The sequence below is a fragment of the Taudactylus pleione genome, unplaced genomic scaffold (genome assembly GCF_031769625.1).
Source record: "Taudactylus pleione unplaced genomic scaffold, aTauple2 ptg000810l, whole genome shotgun sequence".
Taxonomy (NCBI): Eukaryota; Metazoa; Chordata; class Amphibia; order Anura; family Myobatrachidae; genus Taudactylus; species Taudactylus pleione.
The window spans coordinates 1,019,291-1,039,173 of record NW_028285212.1 but is presented as its reverse complement, the minus strand read 5'-3'; the positions used below and the strand labels follow the sequence as shown (position 1 = coordinate 1,039,173).

The 19,883-nt window shown below is 43.8% G+C and overlaps 1 protein-coding gene across 1 annotated transcript in view; it reads left to right on the top strand.

Annotated features, from left to right (window-relative positions):
- CD81 (CD81 molecule) overlaps window positions 1–7,406 on the top strand; it is a 62,809-nt gene extending 55,403 nt beyond the window's left edge. The window contains exons 5-8 of the mRNA XM_088458153.1: window positions 3,004–3,114; window positions 3,908–3,985; window positions 4,101–4,184; window positions 6,772–7,406. Of these exons, the coding sequence (XP_088314279.1) occupies window positions 3,004–3,114; window positions 3,908–3,985; window positions 4,101–4,184; window positions 6,772–6,834 (336 nt within the window). The 3' untranslated portion in view covers window positions 6,835–7,406. The remainder of the gene's footprint in view (window positions 1–3,003; window positions 3,115–3,907; window positions 3,986–4,100; window positions 4,185–6,771) is intronic.
- Window positions 7,407–19,883: the final 12,477 nt, after the last annotated feature.

The following is a 19,883-nucleotide window of genomic DNA, read 5'->3' as shown; positions in this document are numbered from 1 at the left end:
ATCTGTTTGAAAAATGACAGTTGGGAGCTGATTGGCCGGAGCACCATTTATCATACGCACTAGTTTTATCACTCGTTGTGAATGATAAAACTCATTGATAAATGAGGCCCAAAGTAAGGTTTGCTTAAATAGTGAGGAAATAAAGGTGCGATTTTACTGCGCGATTGCACTATTACGACATTGTAATCGTGCAGTCGCTCAGTAATCGTGCACAAATCGTGCACTTTTATGTCGGAAACGACCAGCGATGCGCTTTCCCACTGGTCATTTTCGACATTGTCCATCACCTGAACATGCAGCACAATCTGCCGATAACGACAGATTGGCATGTTCAGGAATGATGGACTGTGCCTGTACTGAAGAACTGATCGCTCAGTGCAGACACTACAGGGGATCAGGAACGACGGTACGATTACGATGTCGTAATCGTACAGTCTTTCCTGATCGCCCAGTGTGTACGCACCTTTAGACCACCTGCCTCATCAAATCCGCAGTCTATTACCTTTTGAGCCCAATGTAGAAATTAGTTTTGTTTAGAAGCAGATCTGAGTTCAGTGCTTATTAGAAAAAAAATAGTTTATAGCCAGGCAGAATGGTCAACTGATAGCAAAGATCCACAGGAACTGATAAGCATACTCTTCCCTTTTTTGTGTATGTGTGGTTCTCACCATTTAAGATCTAAATGAAGTAGTGTTTGTTTTTATCTTATATACTACACTATTGAACAACTTCTGTTTATAAGTTGCTTCCCAGAAGGTGGCGCCATGGCAGAATGTTTTATGTTTTTCATTTAATTAGTTGCTAGAACTTGGGCAAACAGTTGTAAACACAGGCATTGTAATACCTTTCTGAGTAGCTGCTGATCTCCTGACAAGAATGGTTTGTACCAAACTGGAACGGGTACTAGGAATATAAATATGCACCTTCCACTTATTTTAACATACGTGCATTATGTCTCTTGGTCTGGTTATCACCAGAGAAATGAGCCACCTTGGCTGTCTGTGCCCACATGAATTTTGGAAATATAGGTGCGGAGGGGCACACATTACGTTCCTAAAATAGCCACCTCACTTAAAAAAAAAAAAAAGCATGGGGAATGATTGTTCTAGTTAATTATTTCTTAAATTAAAAAAAAGAAAACAAATGTTATTAAACAAATATAATTTGGGGCTACATACAGAGGCTTGCAGTCATGGGTTAATGGGTTAAAGCAGGGATGGGGAACCTTTTTTCTGCCGAGGGCCATTTTGATATATATAACATTATTTGCAGGCCACGTCCCCTCCGTGTGATGTCACACGGGGCAGGGCCACAATTGGCGGTCATTACAGCAATGCCCTGAGCATCCTGAGGATGCTCCGGGGAGCTTTAAGGGCAGCGGTGTGACTGTCTGAAGCATCCTAAGGACGCTCTAGATGGCACTGCTGCATAGATTCTGGCTGCTGAGTGCCATTCTTGGGGCAAGCAATCGGGAAGCCGACTGCCTAAATACCGTCAGCCGGCTTCCCGACTATCATTTCCCGGTAAGGGTGAAATGCCGGGCGTCTAGAAGTAGACGCCCGCATTTCCCCGACGCCGGGAGTGGGTGCCCGGCATCCCGATCGTAGCAATGCCGGGCGCAGCGGTGGGGGGAGGGTTAGGTTTAGGGCTCCTGGGGGGGATTTAGGGTTAGGCACCCACCTGGGAGGATTAGGGTTAGGCTAGGGGGAGGGAGGGTTAGGGTTAGGCACCCCAGGGGGAGACTTAGGGTTAGGCAGCGGGGAAGGGGGTGGTTACGGTTAGGCACTTGGGGGGGAAGTTAGGGTTAGGCACCCCTAAGGAGGGTTAGGGGGGTTAGGTTAGTATATACTAACCTATCCACGATCGGGTTTCCAGCGCTGTCGGGCTTCCGCTGCTTCTAACTCTGCTTTTGACGGGCTGCCGCTGACGGGAAACGAACCGCTGGCCGTGCAGCTGGCGGTATTTCATACCCATTCCATTCTAGGCACCCTGCTAGCCAGATGAGGCTAGCAGAAAAAAGCTCGGAGGGCCAGACCAAATGATTCCGAGGGCCTTATACGGCCCCCGGGCCTGAGGTTCCCCATCCCTGGGTTAAAGGAATCCATTTCTATTCTGGCCTAAAATGTGGTCATTTCCTGGCCCACTAATCCTTAAAGACACTGTAACCTCAAACATGTTCTTTAATTGTTTCAGCCACATGGGGCAGCTAATACAAAAGATAAGATGAACAACATAAAACTATTAGCCATATCAGGGTTATATTTTATGGTTGCCCATACTTTGCTGGCTTTCTGTCACATTTTCCAAGTTTCTCCTAAGTGCCTTACCCCAGTTAATGTCATACAATGCTTACAGTAACATAATACCCACCTACTACTGGGCAACATCCAAAGCTGTTGTAATTTGTGTGGAACAACATATGGTCTGCTTTCAGACCAGGCAAATGAGACAGAGACACTGATAATGGCACTCTACTGTCAGAACTAATAACACATGGCAGCCACACAAAATACTGTAACAATGATATGTTATGCGTTTATCGCCTAGTTTTTGCATTAGCAGCATACAGAGAGACCATAAAGCAAGTTGAGCGCATGACCTTTGGCTCATATTCAAGTACATTTGACCCCACTGCTCCTTTTGCACTGGCTAATGCTTGCTATGTGGTTTCCTGCTTGCATCCACTCTCCTAATCACATAAGACTATGCACTGTAACATGTCGTACTGCCGTGGCTAATGTCATTAAGAGGACAGGTCACTGCTTCCACAAGATAAGAACTCTTCTCTCATGAAATATTATGTGCTGCTGTGAACACTCTGATGATCTAATTCACTATAGTGTGAATTTTCTGATTATCTAATTTGCTAATACAATAACGTGTTTTGTATATGACATAACTACTAAAATAGGCTAAATATGTGCGACCATGATCATCTTGATAGGAATTTCTTCAGAGCAGTTCTTGAAGGCTGTATAAATGAATATCTTCTTTCTTTATCAGGTGTCGAAAGAGATTAAACAGTTTTATGATGAAGCTTATGAGCAAGCCAAAAATGGAAAACCGGAGGAGAGAGAAAAGGCCAAACCGGTGATCAAAGTTTTCCATGAGACTGTAAGTCATATATTTCCTTTATACTGTTCTCAATTGTACTGTGTTACAAATTGTAGGAATCAGAGAGGGTTTATTGAATACTTACCTACTGTACTGGAAGGTGCGTTTTTATTCGGTAGTTTCAAGCACAGCCGGAAGAGTGGCTGGATCTTCCGCATCCTACCTACTTCCTAGCGAAGTGGGCAGGATGGGGAGATAATTACTAGGAATCGTGGATTCGTATGGAGGGGGCGGGGCTAAAATGGCACGGAAATTACGTTAGAGCCCGGCCCTGAACCTCAGAGTGGTCCGCTGCATCTCCTCCGACCATTTCCTGGAGAATAGCACTTCATAGACTGCAAGTATGGTTTATCTTTGCTCAAGACATGTGCCATTGCAGTAAGGATGTGCAGGCTCGGATAGGTTCAAATTTTCCCGCCAAAAATCAGGTCTCAGGAAGAGGCAAAACGTCTTCTTTCATGGACAAACATCATCTTCCATTTACTTTTGTCCAGGAATGATGATGATTGTCCATGAAAGATGACGTTTTACCTCTTTCTGAGACCCGATTTTTGGCGGGAAAAATCCGAACTTGGCGGGAAAATTCGAACCTATCCGAGCCTGCACATCCCTACATTGTAGTAATGGCATTTACTGTATATGAAACAGCTTTGAGTGCTTTCATACTACTAGAAAACAAATGTTACTGTTGTGGGTTTTTTAAGTAGTGTTTCTATTGTTTTTACTTTGGTTTTATTCATTTTGTGAGACTTTTACTAATATACTTTTTTTTGTCATATTTTGCTCCTTATAGCTGCAGTGCTGTAAAGATGACTCCAAATTGTTGTTTATCTCGGGAGATAACCTATGTCCGGCTGGAATAAAAGATGTGGTGAGTAGATGATGCAGTACAATGATAACAATGCCTGTAGTCTTGGTATGCGGATAAGGGGGTTTTATTCTCAGTAGAAGCTTTAATCTATTTCTTCACTTCCATTTTATTGTAGGATTGCCATGACCGAATTGATGCTTTATTCCAATCTAAACTGCACTTGGTTGGCATTGCGGCTGCAGTGGTGGCTGTTATTATGGTAAGACCAGCGAACATACGTTCTTCTCTCTATTTCTCTTCTCCGCTGCTGTTATATGTGCAGTGACATAATTATCTGCCTCTGACTAGGACCATGCTGTATTTCAGCGTTTGCAATCTTTAAACGTTACATCTGCTTTCACTAGTTCTGGTAGCTGTTCTAGATTAACACTTCAAAAGAGTAAAAAGACACCTCCACTTTGGGAGAAATAAGTGTGCAGCAAGGCAGCGGCACATTGTCCTGCAGAAAGGAAAAGTTTGGTGATACAAAGTCGTTACCTGCAAAGTATAGAGTAGGCTCACCGGTGCCAACTAGTGGAGAGAGATCACATTTACAGGGGAAAGGATGACTTCTGCGCTATGTCAGAGCTGGCGGAGTTCGGGCCTAATCTTACACTATAATGAGAGCCTGCATTTTGCAGTTTGTCGGAGAAGCTAATTTTCCATACAGACTCCGAGTGATAGACATTGGTAATAACAATAGCCTACTTGCTGGAGCACTACTTACATAAAGTAACAAAAAAACATATGCAATGTGCACAAAATTCCTGGCCATTCACTATATGTCAGTGCCGATGGTTGGAGCTGTAGCTCTTTGCTTTGCTGAATTCAATAGGTCTGGGCGTTCTAGGTTAATGTATATCGCATATATCAGTATTTATTCATTGCCAAACATCTACCTATTATTTTACTCTTCCACACTGTCTGGGGGAGGAAACTTTGAAATTATACAGGTTTGTCTTGGGTTTATTTTTACTATCAGTAACCTGCCATTACTGACCACTTGTACTGGTTATACTCAACCACCAGACACTCAGTAACTGTAAGTGTCAACTTCACTTCACCCTGGAGCCCCCAGTTATAGGAGCATAGTCACTGCCACCCCAGATTCCTCCCTAACACCTGGAACTTCTTACTTGTGGGTGCTGTGTACAGCTGCTGCGTCTGGTGCCTCCTGACTGCTTCATTTGGATGAATACAGGAGGATAGCAGCAGAGCATTGTCTCAGGTCAGCCAGGGGACAGATTATTATTATTAATAATAATAATACCATTTACTTATGTGGTGCCAGCATATTTCTTTGCGCTTTAGAGGGTTAGCTCCTCTGTACAGTATGGGTTACAGGAATTCAGCAGGTATAGAGAAGGTGCTTTAGGAAGAGTAGTGTATATTATTGTAGGTCTTAAAAGAATGACTGCACACCACTAAAATTAGTAATGACTCATTAGGATCGGCATTTATTCCTGTGCTTGCAATGCGGCCGTGCTTAGAACCCATTTGTGTGTCCATTAACTTCAACTAGAAGAACAACAACACACGATCATAAAAGTCAGTCCCTAAATACTGTGACGTTTGTTTTTGCCACTGAAAATATTGTTCGTGGTCCTGAATGCAGGATTTTTCTGACAGTATTCAGGACCCGAGTGTAATAACAGCACTAACTGGTTCCATCAATATTAGGTGGAGTTATGCACTCCCTACTGAGAGCTATATGTGTGTTATGTTATGTCGGCATTCTAATTGTCATCATAAACTAAACATGTAGTTGACGACACTGTGACTGTTGACTTTCAAAAATGTCGTCATAGTGACCATGTGGACATTTTTTCCATACCGACATAATTACTACATACCATATGGATTATATATAATACAGTTGCACTAGGGCTAGGCTGTTATTTGCAGTATGGTGCTTTATGCCTTTTGATACACAAGCTGATCACATATAGAAATATAATTTGTTTATTACACAATGACCATAGTCTGTTATCTACCAGTGGTGTCATTCCCTATTTCCCTTGTACTGTGCTGCTGTGTATTCCTGATGACTGTAATCTGCTCTTTGATAACACAGTTCTATTTGACCTATGAATGGATAAATGTCCGTATGTTGACTATTTAATTTTAGAGATCATTTGAATAGTTATATGAATTGAGTAACAAAATCCAACAGACAGATGTGCAAAATAAGCTAATGCCGCCTCCGAGAACTGAGAGCTAAACAACTGAGATCCCCACTTCCAGCATCTTGTGTTCGCACCATGGAATCCTGCACTCTCCCTATGGCCCCCGTGTGAGCGGCTGTGCGTCGGCTATACATTCGATTGTGAGAGCAGCTGTTATTGAGATCAGCATGACTCTGCACCCCATCCTCTGTGCAAACGATCAAACTTAAATCACCAGATCTTTGCATACGCTCATTCTGAATAGCCGGCAATTCTCTTGTGCCTATGGTAAGCTTATTCTAATTGCTAGCACCCCATTGCCGACCAGCTACACCCATTTAGCCACTACAGGAGATCCAGCTGATTTCTGTGCGACTCTGCTAACTCTGGAGAGAGGCAGACGTTAGGCTGGACAGGTGCATGCGCAGTACAACAGATCTCAACTGCGGCTGTTTTGTGTGCGGTTCTGAATTGGGCCCTAAATTGCTGCATATGGTCACAAAACAGTATTTGGCCTGCTCTGTAAATGCCAATTACTACATTGCTTTAGGTGTAATATTATACTGCAGTGCAAGATATGCTGGTTATGTCACTTGCATTTATTTTATTTATTCATTGATTTCTCCTCTCTTTATTTTTTAGATTATCGAGATGATATTTAGTATGGTTCTGTGCTGCGGTATTCGGATCTATTCTGTGTACTGAGGGCCGTGCGGCTTCCCCTGTGTAAATAACACCACATCTTCTATTCTCCTTCTCCCTCCCCTGTCTGTGTCTTTTTATTAACACTTGTTACCCACTGTTATGGAGCCTGTGCAGAGGTTTAGCAAACCCAGAAGAGAAGCTGAAGTTTACTTACAGAAGGGGATGTCTTTACTCTATACTGCCCTGGCCCGGAGGTACTCAGGAGTTTGGGTCCTGGAGAATGTACTTGGTTTTAGGGCTCTCACTTCTAGCACTGCCTTTGTGTGATGACCTGTCTACTGCCATGAAATAGGGCCCTGGGGAGTTGACTTAATTTTCATATGGCGTGGATGGTCATTCTGTACAGTAATTCAACTCCATTACCCTTTTTTCTCTTAAGTTCATAATCTCTGCCCGCTCCTGTGTAAAATATGTTGTGTTAGTACTGTTGGGGGAAGGACCAATCCCAACGAATTCCCTTTCCCTGCACGATCCCTCCACACAGTCTGTCATCAAATAGAACAATGAATATATATATAAACATGTATAAATATTCTCATTAAAGTACTTTATGGGGCCTTTTTTCCCCCCAACACCAGTCTTCTGTGTTTGTTCTTTGGTGTGTTTGGGAAAGTATGACACCTGTAGTCAGGCAGAGGAATTACATGGGTGTCAGACTCTTGCTAGTACATACTAGTAGTATTCTTAAGGATTAATTTAATAAAGCTTCTAAAACAGACAGATTAAGGTGTTGACCATAGCAGCCAATCAGATATAATTTTCTAGATTGCAACAGGAGAATGATCCTGTAGCTATAATCTGATTGGTTGCTATAGGCAACACCCTCTCTTTTTATTTTTAGAAGCTTTAGTAAATCTACCATTAGATTGGAGTTGGCCCCTGTAATTCACTGTACATGGTGCTTTGCTATACTTCATTTTGTTAACCCTTTATACTGGTAAGAACATCCTGCTATTGGTGGGAGACACCTCTTCCAGAAGCCATACAAACTATGTTTTGCAGTCATTGATTGCATGAATGCTGTGCAGCACCACATCACTGTATATAGATATAGTTACATATTTCTGCTTTCTCTGCCCACCGATGACCATATACACAACATGATGTTATGTACCTGTAGACAGTGCTTCCCTAACTCAAGGCACACTAACAGTCCGGGTTTTAAGTATATCATGTTTGAGCACAGAGATCTTAATTAGTAACTCAGTCATTTTGATTTAAATATCTGGGCTCAAGCATGGATATACGTAAAACCTGGACTGTTTAGTACCTTGTGGACTGAGTACATAGTAACAGGCAGCATCTATAGTTTAGAGAGGAAATGTCTGTTCTATACTGTGTTGAAGAAGCACAGAAGAGCAAGAAAAAGGGGGAAAGATAGGACTCTTTTTAGGGACACTCAATGTATAATGTATAAATGTAAAATATAACTTTTATTATAATAAAATTAAAATAGAAAGACAGGCCTATGTTTTGTAGGCTCGTTATAAAAACTACAGCACACTTAGATATAGTGAATCGCTTAAATAAAATGTTATTAAATCAAATAGGTGTGGTATGGAGACATTTACATGAGCATAAATTGATCATGTGTTCCATCCATTAATGATATAGGGTGAAAATATAGATCTCCTTATTGTTACCAGAACCACATTTATGAGAGAGAATGCAAATTATGTGTATTAGGTTTATGTCTCATATATGTATAGATAGGAGTATTCTGTTTGATATTAATCTCATTAAGAATCAATTACCAATTAAACATTAAGATTTGTAGCAAAAAGGGACACACACAAAAGAGACTTCTATCAATCTGCATAATGTTTATCCTTATATCCTGTTCTGTTCCACACTAGACAATGCTTTAGCATCTGGTAGGATATATATAAAACAAAAGTATAGAGCTTGCTTATCAACAAACCAAATGTATAGAACAGCACTCTATTTGTGAATCACTAATACCACTTTTACACCGAAATTCCGGGTCTGACCTGGAATTGGAACAGAGTTCCAACCCGGATCAGGCCCGGAATTTCCCCAGCACTGACCCAGGATATTTCTGAGTTGGCGCCGTTCACACCAGAGCCGGGTCTGCATTGACCCAGCTTTTCCGGCGTTGAAGTGGACGCTTGGAGATGACGTCATCTCCAAACGCCACTGAAGCTGGACCAATGGGCCGGCATGCGGCACGCTCCAGGTCATCATGACCCGGAATGTGCCGTTCACACTGCAGGGTTTCACGGGTTATTCCCGTGGTAAACCCTGCAAGTTACCTGGGTTGGATTGCCTCTCACTCGACCCAGCAATCCAACCCTCAGGGCTGGATTAAGGCTTGTGGGGCCCCGGGGCAACCAAGTTGTGGGGGCCCCATCAATAAAATGACTACGGCCCCACACAACGACTACTATGCCCCTTGTTCTCCGGACTCTCCCCTGACCGGCAAGGATCGCAGTATACTACTTCATGTCCGCAACACTGCTGGGAACTGACTCCCAGCAGCATAGCGTACATGATCTAGTACACTGATAGGAGCAAATGCAGGTTTTCGAGTGGGGGGTTTAGATGGGGGGAGGCAGACAGAGCTAGGGGAGGTAGTGAGATATAGGTACATTAAGCTGTCTTTGGGTACATACCGCAGTTGATTACCGCGATATGTACCTAGAATATTGCAAATAACAGTTATTCCGATAAGAGCTGTCTTTTGCGATGGCTCCGAACAGAGGAGCTTCTGGGTTTAACACCCAGAAGTCCCTCTGGCATCTTTCTGCACATGCGCAGAAGGCCGCAGTGGGTGATGGCAGGGATCCGATTGGATCCCTCCCAAGGGGGAGCGTCCCGATAAGAAACCCATAAGCTTCTATGGGGTAATGCCACCTGAATATGGCGTTACCTCATTTTCCCCTTTAGTACATGCCAGTTCATGAGAGGGAGAGGGAAGAGAGAGGGAGGGAGTTAGAGATCAAGATAGATCGATAGATATGAGATAGATAGAGGGATAGGGATGTAGCTAGAGAGAGAAGTCATGAGCGAGTTAGAAAGAGAGGGGGGAGGGAGGAATGGACAGTCAGGAGCACATACATATTTCCCTACCTCCATTTACAGCAACAGGCAGCAGGGTAGGCTTCTAATGGGGGCAGGCACTTCACTGTGATAGGCCCCGCCCCCTGCCAATACACCTGCGAATCACGGTATTATGTCAGTTTGGGGGCGGGGCTTCCATCCTCTGCTGCTGTCACACTGTGTGATGGAGTGTGCGGTCACTGCAGTGCAGTGCTTTATGCTGCCGGCTGTGATCGGGAGTCGGCCATGGAGGGTCCAGAGTGGCCAGGAATGTTTTTGGCAGTGTGGGGGCCCCTCGACGACCGCCCCGCCTATAATCCATCCCTGCCAACCCTCACCCCTTTTACACCAAGGAGCTACCCGGGTTAACCCTGCAATAACCTGGGTTTTAGCTCTGGTGTAAAAGGGGAATAAGATTACAGAATTCTTAGTGATTCACAAATAGAGTGCTGTTCTATACATTTGGTTTGTTGATAAGCAAGCATTATACTTTTGTTTTATATATATCCTACCAGATGCTAAAGCATTGTCTAGCGTGGAACATAACAGGATATAAGGATAAACATTATGCAGACTGATAGAAGTCTCTCTTCTTTCATGTGTGTCCCTTTTTGCTACAAATCTTAATATGTTTAATTGGTAATTGATTCTTAATGCGATTCATCTCAACAGGATAGGCCTATCTATACATAAATGTGGTCCTGGTAACATTAAGGAGATCTATATTTTCACCCTATATCATTAATGGATGGAACACATGATCAATTTATGCTCATGTAAAGGTCTCCATTCCACACCTATTTGATGTAATAACATATTATTAAACGATTCATTATATCTGTATGCTGTAGTTTTTATAACGAGCCTACAAAACATAGGCCTGTCTTTCTATTTTAATTTTATTATAATAAAAGTTATATTTTAAAATTGTACATTAAGAGTGCCCCTAAAAAAAAGAGTCCTATCTTTCCCCCTTGTTTGCTCTTCTGTGCTTCTTTAACACAATATAGAACAGAAATTTCCTCTCTACAATATAATTTTGGACTCAGGGGAGCACCACCAACAAAATTCATTTTCACAATCGTGTAGGCAATACCTGCCTGGAATGTCTATTTACGGTTGGTTTTTGATGACGTCATACTTATATTTCATATCATATTACACTTTCCATGTTTTGAAAAGCTCCAGTGCGGGATCACCCCAAAATATATTTAGCATCTATAGTTTGGGATGTTAGCTGCATACGGGTGACTGACGGTCATCCTCATGATGAACAAATTGGTCTATGTAGTTGGCCTGGTCCCTTTCAGGCTCAGTCACTCAGCTGCCTGTAAGTGCAGGTGACAGTACACACAGGTTATAGCGGTCATCTACCAACCAGATTTTGGAGAATGATAAAAACTATACAGTTAATTCCTTTATCATCCATCTGGGGGGATGTCATTACTTCTGGGTTATGCATAGTGAGAGGTGTGGAGTCGGACACTAGCTAATTGAAAACTGGCTCCCACCCCCCTATATAATCCCTCCCCTTCCACCCTAAGCTCAGTCTTTTTTTTTGTAGTGCCTTGGAGTGAGACATTGGCTAGGTCCTAGGTTTTAGTTAAGTTTTATTTCTTTATTTTAATGTTTGATTTGGGTGCTTAGGTCCTGGCGACAGGTAGCAACTCATACTCTGCTAGTGCTTATCTGGATAGAGGTTTGGTTGAATCCTGTGTCCCACTCTAAAGACGGCCCCTGAGATAGTCACCAAACTACTCTCCATGCCAGACACACATCTGGGGGGCTGCAGGCAACAAGAAGGTAAGCTTTTACAGTTATGTATAAAATTCCTGGTTGCCTTTATGTACTGCTTCCCGGCACACTGCTAGTGAGCAGATTGACTGACTGGGTTTTGTTGCTTTGTAAAGCCAGCATGTCTCACACCTCCCTAGGGCTTTAACAGCACCATGCCGCTTTCATTTCCTGAGCCTTACCGCTGGAAGGACTTGCAGAGCTGCTACGCTTTTGAGGAGAGAGGGGCTTGATGGGTTCCAGGAAGCGGAGCACCGCTGATGACGTCATCATTTCAGGATGCAGTAGTTTTCGGGGATTGCCGGAGGCTATGATTGTAGCAGGTGTCCTGAGTGAAGCAGGACGCCGCGCCCGGCCAAGCCTCCCCCACGTATTTCTAAGGCAGCTGATCAGTATAGCTGCAAAGCCATACAACATCCACATCAGTGTGGAGGAGTTCAACAGAGTACAGGGGGATGGCTGTCCCACTATGGTAAAGAGGAATGAGGTTCTTGATCGTTTTGGAAAGAAACATCAGATCAGACAATATATAAACTGCAATACTAATGCAGTAATATACTGTCTTGAATGTACTTGCAAAAAACATTATATTGGTATGACAACAAGGCCACTAAAACAAAGAATATTAGAGCATATAGGAAATATCAAACATGCCTCAACTGATTTACAAAAATTCAAGAAAATTACTTCCGTAGCTCGACACTTTTATTCACAACACCATGGATCACCTAAGGATCTGAAAGCATTTGGCCTTGAAAAAATATCAATGAATATTAGAAAAGGAGATCTTACTAGAGAATTATTAAAAAAAGAATGTGAATGGACTTTTCGTATGGGCTCAGTCAATCCCTTCGGGATGAATGAAACCATCAACTATAGCCCCTTTCTTGATATTTAAGCAAATCTTTTACACAATTGATATCTTTTTTACTGATCTTGATATTTATAGATACTAATAACTATGGTCTATTTCGAGTATATTTATTGAACAAAGGGTTTTTAATCATAAAAAACCAGAAGACCATCTTAGATACAGGGTATAAAATATCCAATATGTTATTATCACTATTCAGCACTTAGGTTCAGGGTATTAACACTAGTATCATATTCACTACTAATAATAAAAAATGTATAAATGATCATTTTACATTTCAATTTCAATAACTAATTCACGTTTTCACGTCTAGTATAATGCTTGTTTTACAGTGTTTTGTGGTTTGTTTTCTGTTTATCTTAGATTTTGATTTTGTTTCACATTCTTTATATACGTCACAGATTTGGACATCACTTTTTGCTTTCCCTTTAATTTTAATAATCTCATTTTCATAATATTATCATATTAAAACACCACACAATGAATATCACTTTATATAAATATATGTCCGGTAGCAAACTTATACACTTATATTAATACCCCAGCACATATAGGTTATATTTTTCATTTCACTTATTATCACACATTCGGCACCACAAAAAATACACATGGGAAGATATCCCGCTGGACTTTTACAACGTGATATCAATATGCACATATGCCTGTTTTTTTAGGAATAATATTATATAACCAAAAATTAAAAACAAATTATAAAATAAAATGGGGTAAATTACACTTTTTCTAGAATAGTGGGGTATACATATCTCTATCAGCATCAATCGATTCTCCTCATATTCAAGGATCACCATTGTTGTAAAATCAGAATGGGCTGATAGTTTATTCATGTCTATTTCTATTTTATTTTATGCCTATTTTTTATTTTTTTATATTAATCGATGTAATTTACAGGTGGATATTTTTATATATGATTAACATAAATGAGGTGTAATTAAATTCTTTTAGTTATATCTTAGTCCAATATAGAATTAAAACCCTATAAGGTGGATGAGGTTTATTATAAATATAGTGTAACAATAATGATACTCTAAAATCGGATCAAACTTATCGATTGAAAAAATCGATTGCTATATGCACATGTCTTATATGTATCTACACAGACCTGGACTTGTTTCATTATAGAGTATGTATTATGCAAACCAATTAAGATTAGGTAGACCATGATAACAAATAAATGATAGATTTTAAGAAAATATATCATAAAGAGCCAATGTTTTCAAAATCTTTAAAAACAGCATGTTACAGCTGGGCAATCTGCAAACATAGCAGACAAGTTTGACTAGCTCTGTGATTAGACACAGATGAGATCAGCCGGACTGTGTATTTGGATCTCCACCCCCTCATATAATGCTATAAGCCTATTGGTGGATTCTTCTGTCAATTTAAAGTATTAGCCTATTAACACTAAGCGGGCGCTATATATATCCGGCAGATACGAGACAGCTTTGTGCTTCCTTTGAAAAAGCCCCGGCGAAACGCGCGTCGGACAGCTTGCTGGTGGGCTCCAAAGTGCGCACTTTGGACCCCTACACCACGGATCAATATACAAGAGGGAGAGACTTATGACAGGTACTTTCTTCTACTCTTTCCTGCTCTCTCATTGCAACCAGCTGTCTGGTTTCTCTGCGCTGCCACAAGGTAACAGGGATACAGATGAGACTGGGTTGCAAAAGCAGAAGCAGCTTTCTATTTTCAAAGTGCCAGTACCAGGGACTCTCATTCCCTGTCCTCTATACATCTAAGATGGGCAATAGCAGATCCAGGGTATATAAGCGCACAACTCTACATCTGGATCTATACCAGGAAATTGTTTAGTACTGTACGTACTCTCCCTATTAGGAATTGAGGGACGCCTCTACAAGCCACCATCTTATAGATAGAAATGGTATCCGTGGTGTTCAGCATTGTAATTGAGGTATTTTATACCTCTGTTCATGTTTGTTGTATATGTTTGTTATTATTTTGCCTTTTGTTTTTGTGCATTTATATGCAATTGTGTGATACATGTGTTTTCAATATGTGTCAATTATATACTTCACATAGGTGGTTCCACTAATCATTAGAACATCGTAAGACCAATAAAATTTTCAAGGCAAAACTGTACTAGAGCATAGGGACAATCCCAATCTTATTATAATAGTCTACTGGTCCCAGTAGGATAATGAGGGATTGTCTTACTATACACCATTAGGTGTTATGCCAACTAAGATATTGTATTTGGGCACATTTACCATTTACATTGTTTGATCCATGGACTGTGAGCACAGCATTTCATCCTTATAGTTTTAGAGTGTGTATACAGAACCAGTAGTACTGGCACTACTTAACATTTATTCCTTGATATATACAAATAAAATGTATCAATGTTTAATAGGATCTAGATGTATGGTGGTATTATGATGTAATGACTGACTCTAGATGCATGCATATGATTGCTATAAATGTTCACATCCGTTCCTCTAACATCATTAATAAATGAAATAGTGGACCACTTACAATAGATACATTTATTATCCATGTGATACACTATATGTTTTGTGCTGTCATGTATATGTAGGAGAAACTGTATTTTCACTTATTTTTAATAATCAATAAAATTTAGTTTGAATTTATTACCTAACTTAGAGTCAACTGGACTATACAACCAAAATAACGCCAATCTCCAGCCACTAGAGGTAGAGAATTGCAACCAGATATATGGTAGCAATGTCCTCATAGGCGGTATCAGTTTGCTAACCGTTTAGTCAAAGAGATAACAATAGGAGTGTGCCCCTATAGGAGTCTTTTTCTCTTCCCTTTTTGTACTAATAAATACTCCTGGGATGCACCTCCTATTTTGAGAAGAATACCATAAGTGTATATTATAATATCTACGCCTTCTCACCATTGGACATTCCTGTGCAACCATTTTTCCTACATTTCCCTTTTCCCCTTATTATATTACCTAAGATAAGCAGTGTACTAGGTTTATACTCGTGTGTGTTAACCTGGTGATTTCTGGGCTTATAATATCCTATATATAAGCATCTTTGTTTTACTGCACTTTTTCTCAGGAATTTAGTCAGTAACATATAAGGTTATATAAGATTTATTTACCTTTTGGTTGCGCAAGAAATGTAGGTTTTTTTTGCATTCAACAGATGGGTGAATTAGTTTGATCATTCCTGTGCATCGTTCTTACTTCGGGGCCACATAACGTCCCAATATCACTCAGGGTCACAGCATAAAGCCAGAAGGAAAGAGATGTGCAGAAGGCACTCCAGTGCTTTTAAGTACAACTGCAGATTTTAATAAGAATGGTTGAACTTTCTCAAGGGTGTACATGATGTAATATATTTCCAAAAATATTAGTAACTTCTTTCCGTACAGTTGACAGAACATGAGGTATTAATAGAGACATTTCAGATAAAGGGGACAATGTCCTTGTACAGACTGATGATGGTATTGCTGTACTCAGGCCCTGGATGATTAAACATGCAGCCTGTGTTTATACAGTAGCTCTTTCTACTTCAGGGTCCATAGGGGGTCCACAGGGTTGACCTTGGGGTATAGCTGGATCTGGATCCACGGGCACCACACAGTTAAAGCCTTGCTGCTCCCAGGATGCACTTGGGTCCATCCTCCTCTATACCCCGCCCCGAGCCACAGCACCTCAGTTTTAGTTGGTGCCCGGCCGGAGTCGGGTCACCCTGCGCAGTGGGGCTGCATAAGCAGCCCCTAAGCTTTTTTTTTTTTTTAAAAGATTTTATTATTTTATTTTTACTATCTTCAGAGCGGCAGCATCAGACTGTCCATCTGGACATCCACGCTGCCGCTCCAACAGCCCCGCTGGCGCTGCGATGCCGGTACTGATCCGGGGATCGGAGCGGAACCCCGGAGTCAGTGCTAGCGTGGCTCCGGGAGCTCCCACTGACTGCTGCCGGACTCAAGGGGCCAGGTAAGCCGCTTCGTGCTGCGCGCGGGGAAAGCATAATGCAGTCTTCATGCCGCCAGTCTCTGGGGGACAGACCGGCGGCGCTAGTAGCGGCGACGGGCTCCCCCACTATGTGGCATACCCCGCGTGTCTGCTGACCTCCAGGGTGTAAGACCGGCGGGGAACGGCTTCCCTGGGGGTTTTCATACTAGCAGGGGAGGCAGCCTTCCCTGCTTCAGTGCTCCTCCCCTCAGTCCAGCGCGCCTTCTCTCAAGCGTGCTGGCGTCGCTGGGCTGTTATCTTCTGGCCACTCCTCCTCAGTGCTCTCCGGCGGCCATCTTCAGGCAGCATCGCAGAGCTCCCAGGCAGGCTTCCAGTGGACCAGTCCCCCTGCATACCTCTCCCCTGATCAGGACAGTGTTCGCAGCACTATAGCCCTCCCAGACACTGAATCTGGGAGGTTGATTGTAGCGGAAGGAGCAGTGAGTAATATCTCTGCATGGTATGTGACTTTTGCTAGTGCTGCTGTCTGTGCTTTTTTTCTACTTACTGTCAGCTTTTTACTTATCCCTTTCCTTCTCCTACGGCCCGCAGGTGCGTGGGGGAGGGGTGTTCTTTCTGTGTAACCTCACTTATATAAATGTACGTATTTGTGAGGTCCGTCACATACTGCGGTGTGCTCCTCAGTACCAGTTTGTGGGCTGTTCGGGTTGCTTACTTGGGAGTGCGTGGGTGTTATATGCCTTACCTCGTTTCGGTGAGACACTTTTATTGCAAAAAAGTTTGTGTCATGTCTGATGAGGAGAATGAGCGCTCCGTGGCTCCTGTGTTGGTTTCCTGCCGACGCTGTTCGGCAGGAGTTGACGGGGCGGATTTGTCTCAGGACTGTCTGTGTGGGCGGTGCCAGTTGGTACCTGGACCTTCTAAACCCCCGGTGGCGCAGGATCCTCCGTGAGCGATGTTTACGCAAGTGCTGGCGTCGTTCGCGGACCGACTTGCGGTCCCGACTGCGGCCCCTTCTACGGCGTTGCCCCAGCCTACCATCCCCCGTTCCCCGGGTGTGACGCGTCTGGTACAGTCTCCTCCCGGGTCTCAGACTGTGGGTCCTTATGCGGGTTTGCCGGTATACGTGCAATCCCCCACGGTGCCGCAGCAGTCGATGGTACCTTTTCAGGGCTATCCTCAGGCAGTACCCCCACCTTGGGTGGACGTCCTCTCCAGCTCTGTTAAGAGCCTGGCGGCTTCGTCATCGGCTTTTCAATCTATGTTGCACAGTGATTTGCCCCCTCGGGCGTCCAAGCGTTCCGTTCCGGCTTCACTGGCGGCTCAGTTCACGGACACGGACGTGTCTTCGGATGACTGGGAGATCCATGAAGACTCTGACTCGGATGCCGGGGCCCAGGAGGTGGAGGCTAAGTCTTCCATTAATGTGCTGGCATTGGTTAGGGCGGTGCGGGCCATCCTTCACATTGATTAGGATGTGCCGGCCCCCAGGTCAAAGTACCCAAATTTTAAAAAGGCCAAAGTAGCTTCGACGGTTTTTCCCCTGTCCGATCAGTTGACAGATCATATGGCAGGGGCCTGGCAGTTGCCCAGCAAGAGGTTCCAACCGCAGAAGCGGTTGGCTTCGAACTATCCGTTTCCGGAGGCTCATTGCAGGAAGTGGGAAACTCCTCCCGCGGTGGATTCCCACGTTACCCGCTTAATTAAAAGCGCTACGCTGCCTTTGCCGTCAATCTCCTCCCTGAAAGATCCCACGGACAGGAAGGTGGAGACTTGTTTGAAGTCTATCTACTCTCTCTCGGGGGCGGTGGCCCGTCCGTCCATGGCCATCTCTTGGGTGGCTAAGGCCATCGAGAGCTGGGCCAATGCTTTGGAGGATACCTTTCCGGAAGATGCTCCGGAGATCCAGAGAGCGTTGATAGGTCAAATGAGGGATGCGGCTTCCTACATTGGGGAAGCATCGTTAGATGCAAGCCTGCTGACCTCTCGGGTGTCGACTGCAGCTGTGACGGCACGTCGGTCCTTGTGGCTGAGGTCTTGGAGAGCTGACGCTGACTCCAAAAAGGGGCTGGAGGCCTTACCTTTTAATGGGGTTGCTTTTTGGTCCAGACTTGGACAAAATTGTGGACACTCTGGCTAAATCTAAATCAGCCTTCCTCCCTTCGGCTTCTGCACCTACCAAGGTTCGGAGCTCTGCTTTTCGGTCCTTTCGGGTTCAGGGCAAGGCCAAAGGTCAGTCCTTCCCGAGGCAGTCGACGATCAAGGCCGCTTCTAAGCCCAAGAAACAGGCCTGGAGTGCCAGGCGCCCTTCTTCCAAGCAGGAAGATAAACCTTCTGCCTGATGGGATGGGCCTCCCTCTGGGGGACCCCAGAGTGGGAGGCCGACTTCTTCTATTTGCCCAGTGCTGGCACAATACCACCACGGATGCCTGGGTTCGAGAAGTGGTCTCCCAGGGGTACGCCCTGTCTTTTCGGCACAGACCGCACCAACAGTTTTTCTGCACGAGTCCTTCTCAGGATACGACCAAGTCCTTACAGATTCAGGAAGCTATAGAGTCCTTGCTGACAGCAGGGGTCATTGTTCCCGTTCCTCAATTACAACGAGGGACGGGGTACTATTCTTCTCTGCTTCTGGTGCGGAAACCCAATGGTTCTCAGCGCCCTATCCTCAACTTGAAGTCTCTGAACAGATTCCTCAGAGTTACCAAGTTCAGGATGGAAATGTTACGTTCCATCATTCTGGCAATGGAACCGGGGGATTATATGGTGTCCCTTTATATCCAGGACGCCTACCTCCATGTTCCGATAGCACCTTCGCACCAGCGGTATCTGAGGTTCGCTATCCTTCAACACCATTATCAGTTCCGGGCGCTACCCTTTGGTCTCTCCACGGCACCGAGGGTGTTCACAAAGATTATGGCGGTCATGGCCGCACATCTTCGGAACCAGAATGTACGGCTGCTACCGTATCTGGACGACCTGTTACTGGCGAGCTCCCCGGAGGTACTGCTTCAACATCTCCACCTGACGATAGCTTGTCTGCAAGCGCACGGGTGGCTGATAAATTGGAAAAAGTCCTCCCTGATTCCATCTCAGCAGATGGTTCATTTGGGAGCCCTGCTGGATTCTCGTCAGCAAAGGATCTTCCTGACCCCGGAGAAGGTCTCCTCCCTGCAGCTGAGGATACACAGTTGCCTGAGCAGTTGCCGCCTGTCGGTCCATTCTGCTATGAGAGTTCTGAGCTTCATGGTGTCAACATTCGGCATGGTGGAATTTGCCCAGTTCCATTCCCGGCCCCTGCAGGGGCTGATTCTATCGGAATGGAACGGGTTACCTCACCGGATCCGCTCTCAGTTGCTGGTGTTGTCCCCGGAGGTTCGGCAGTCT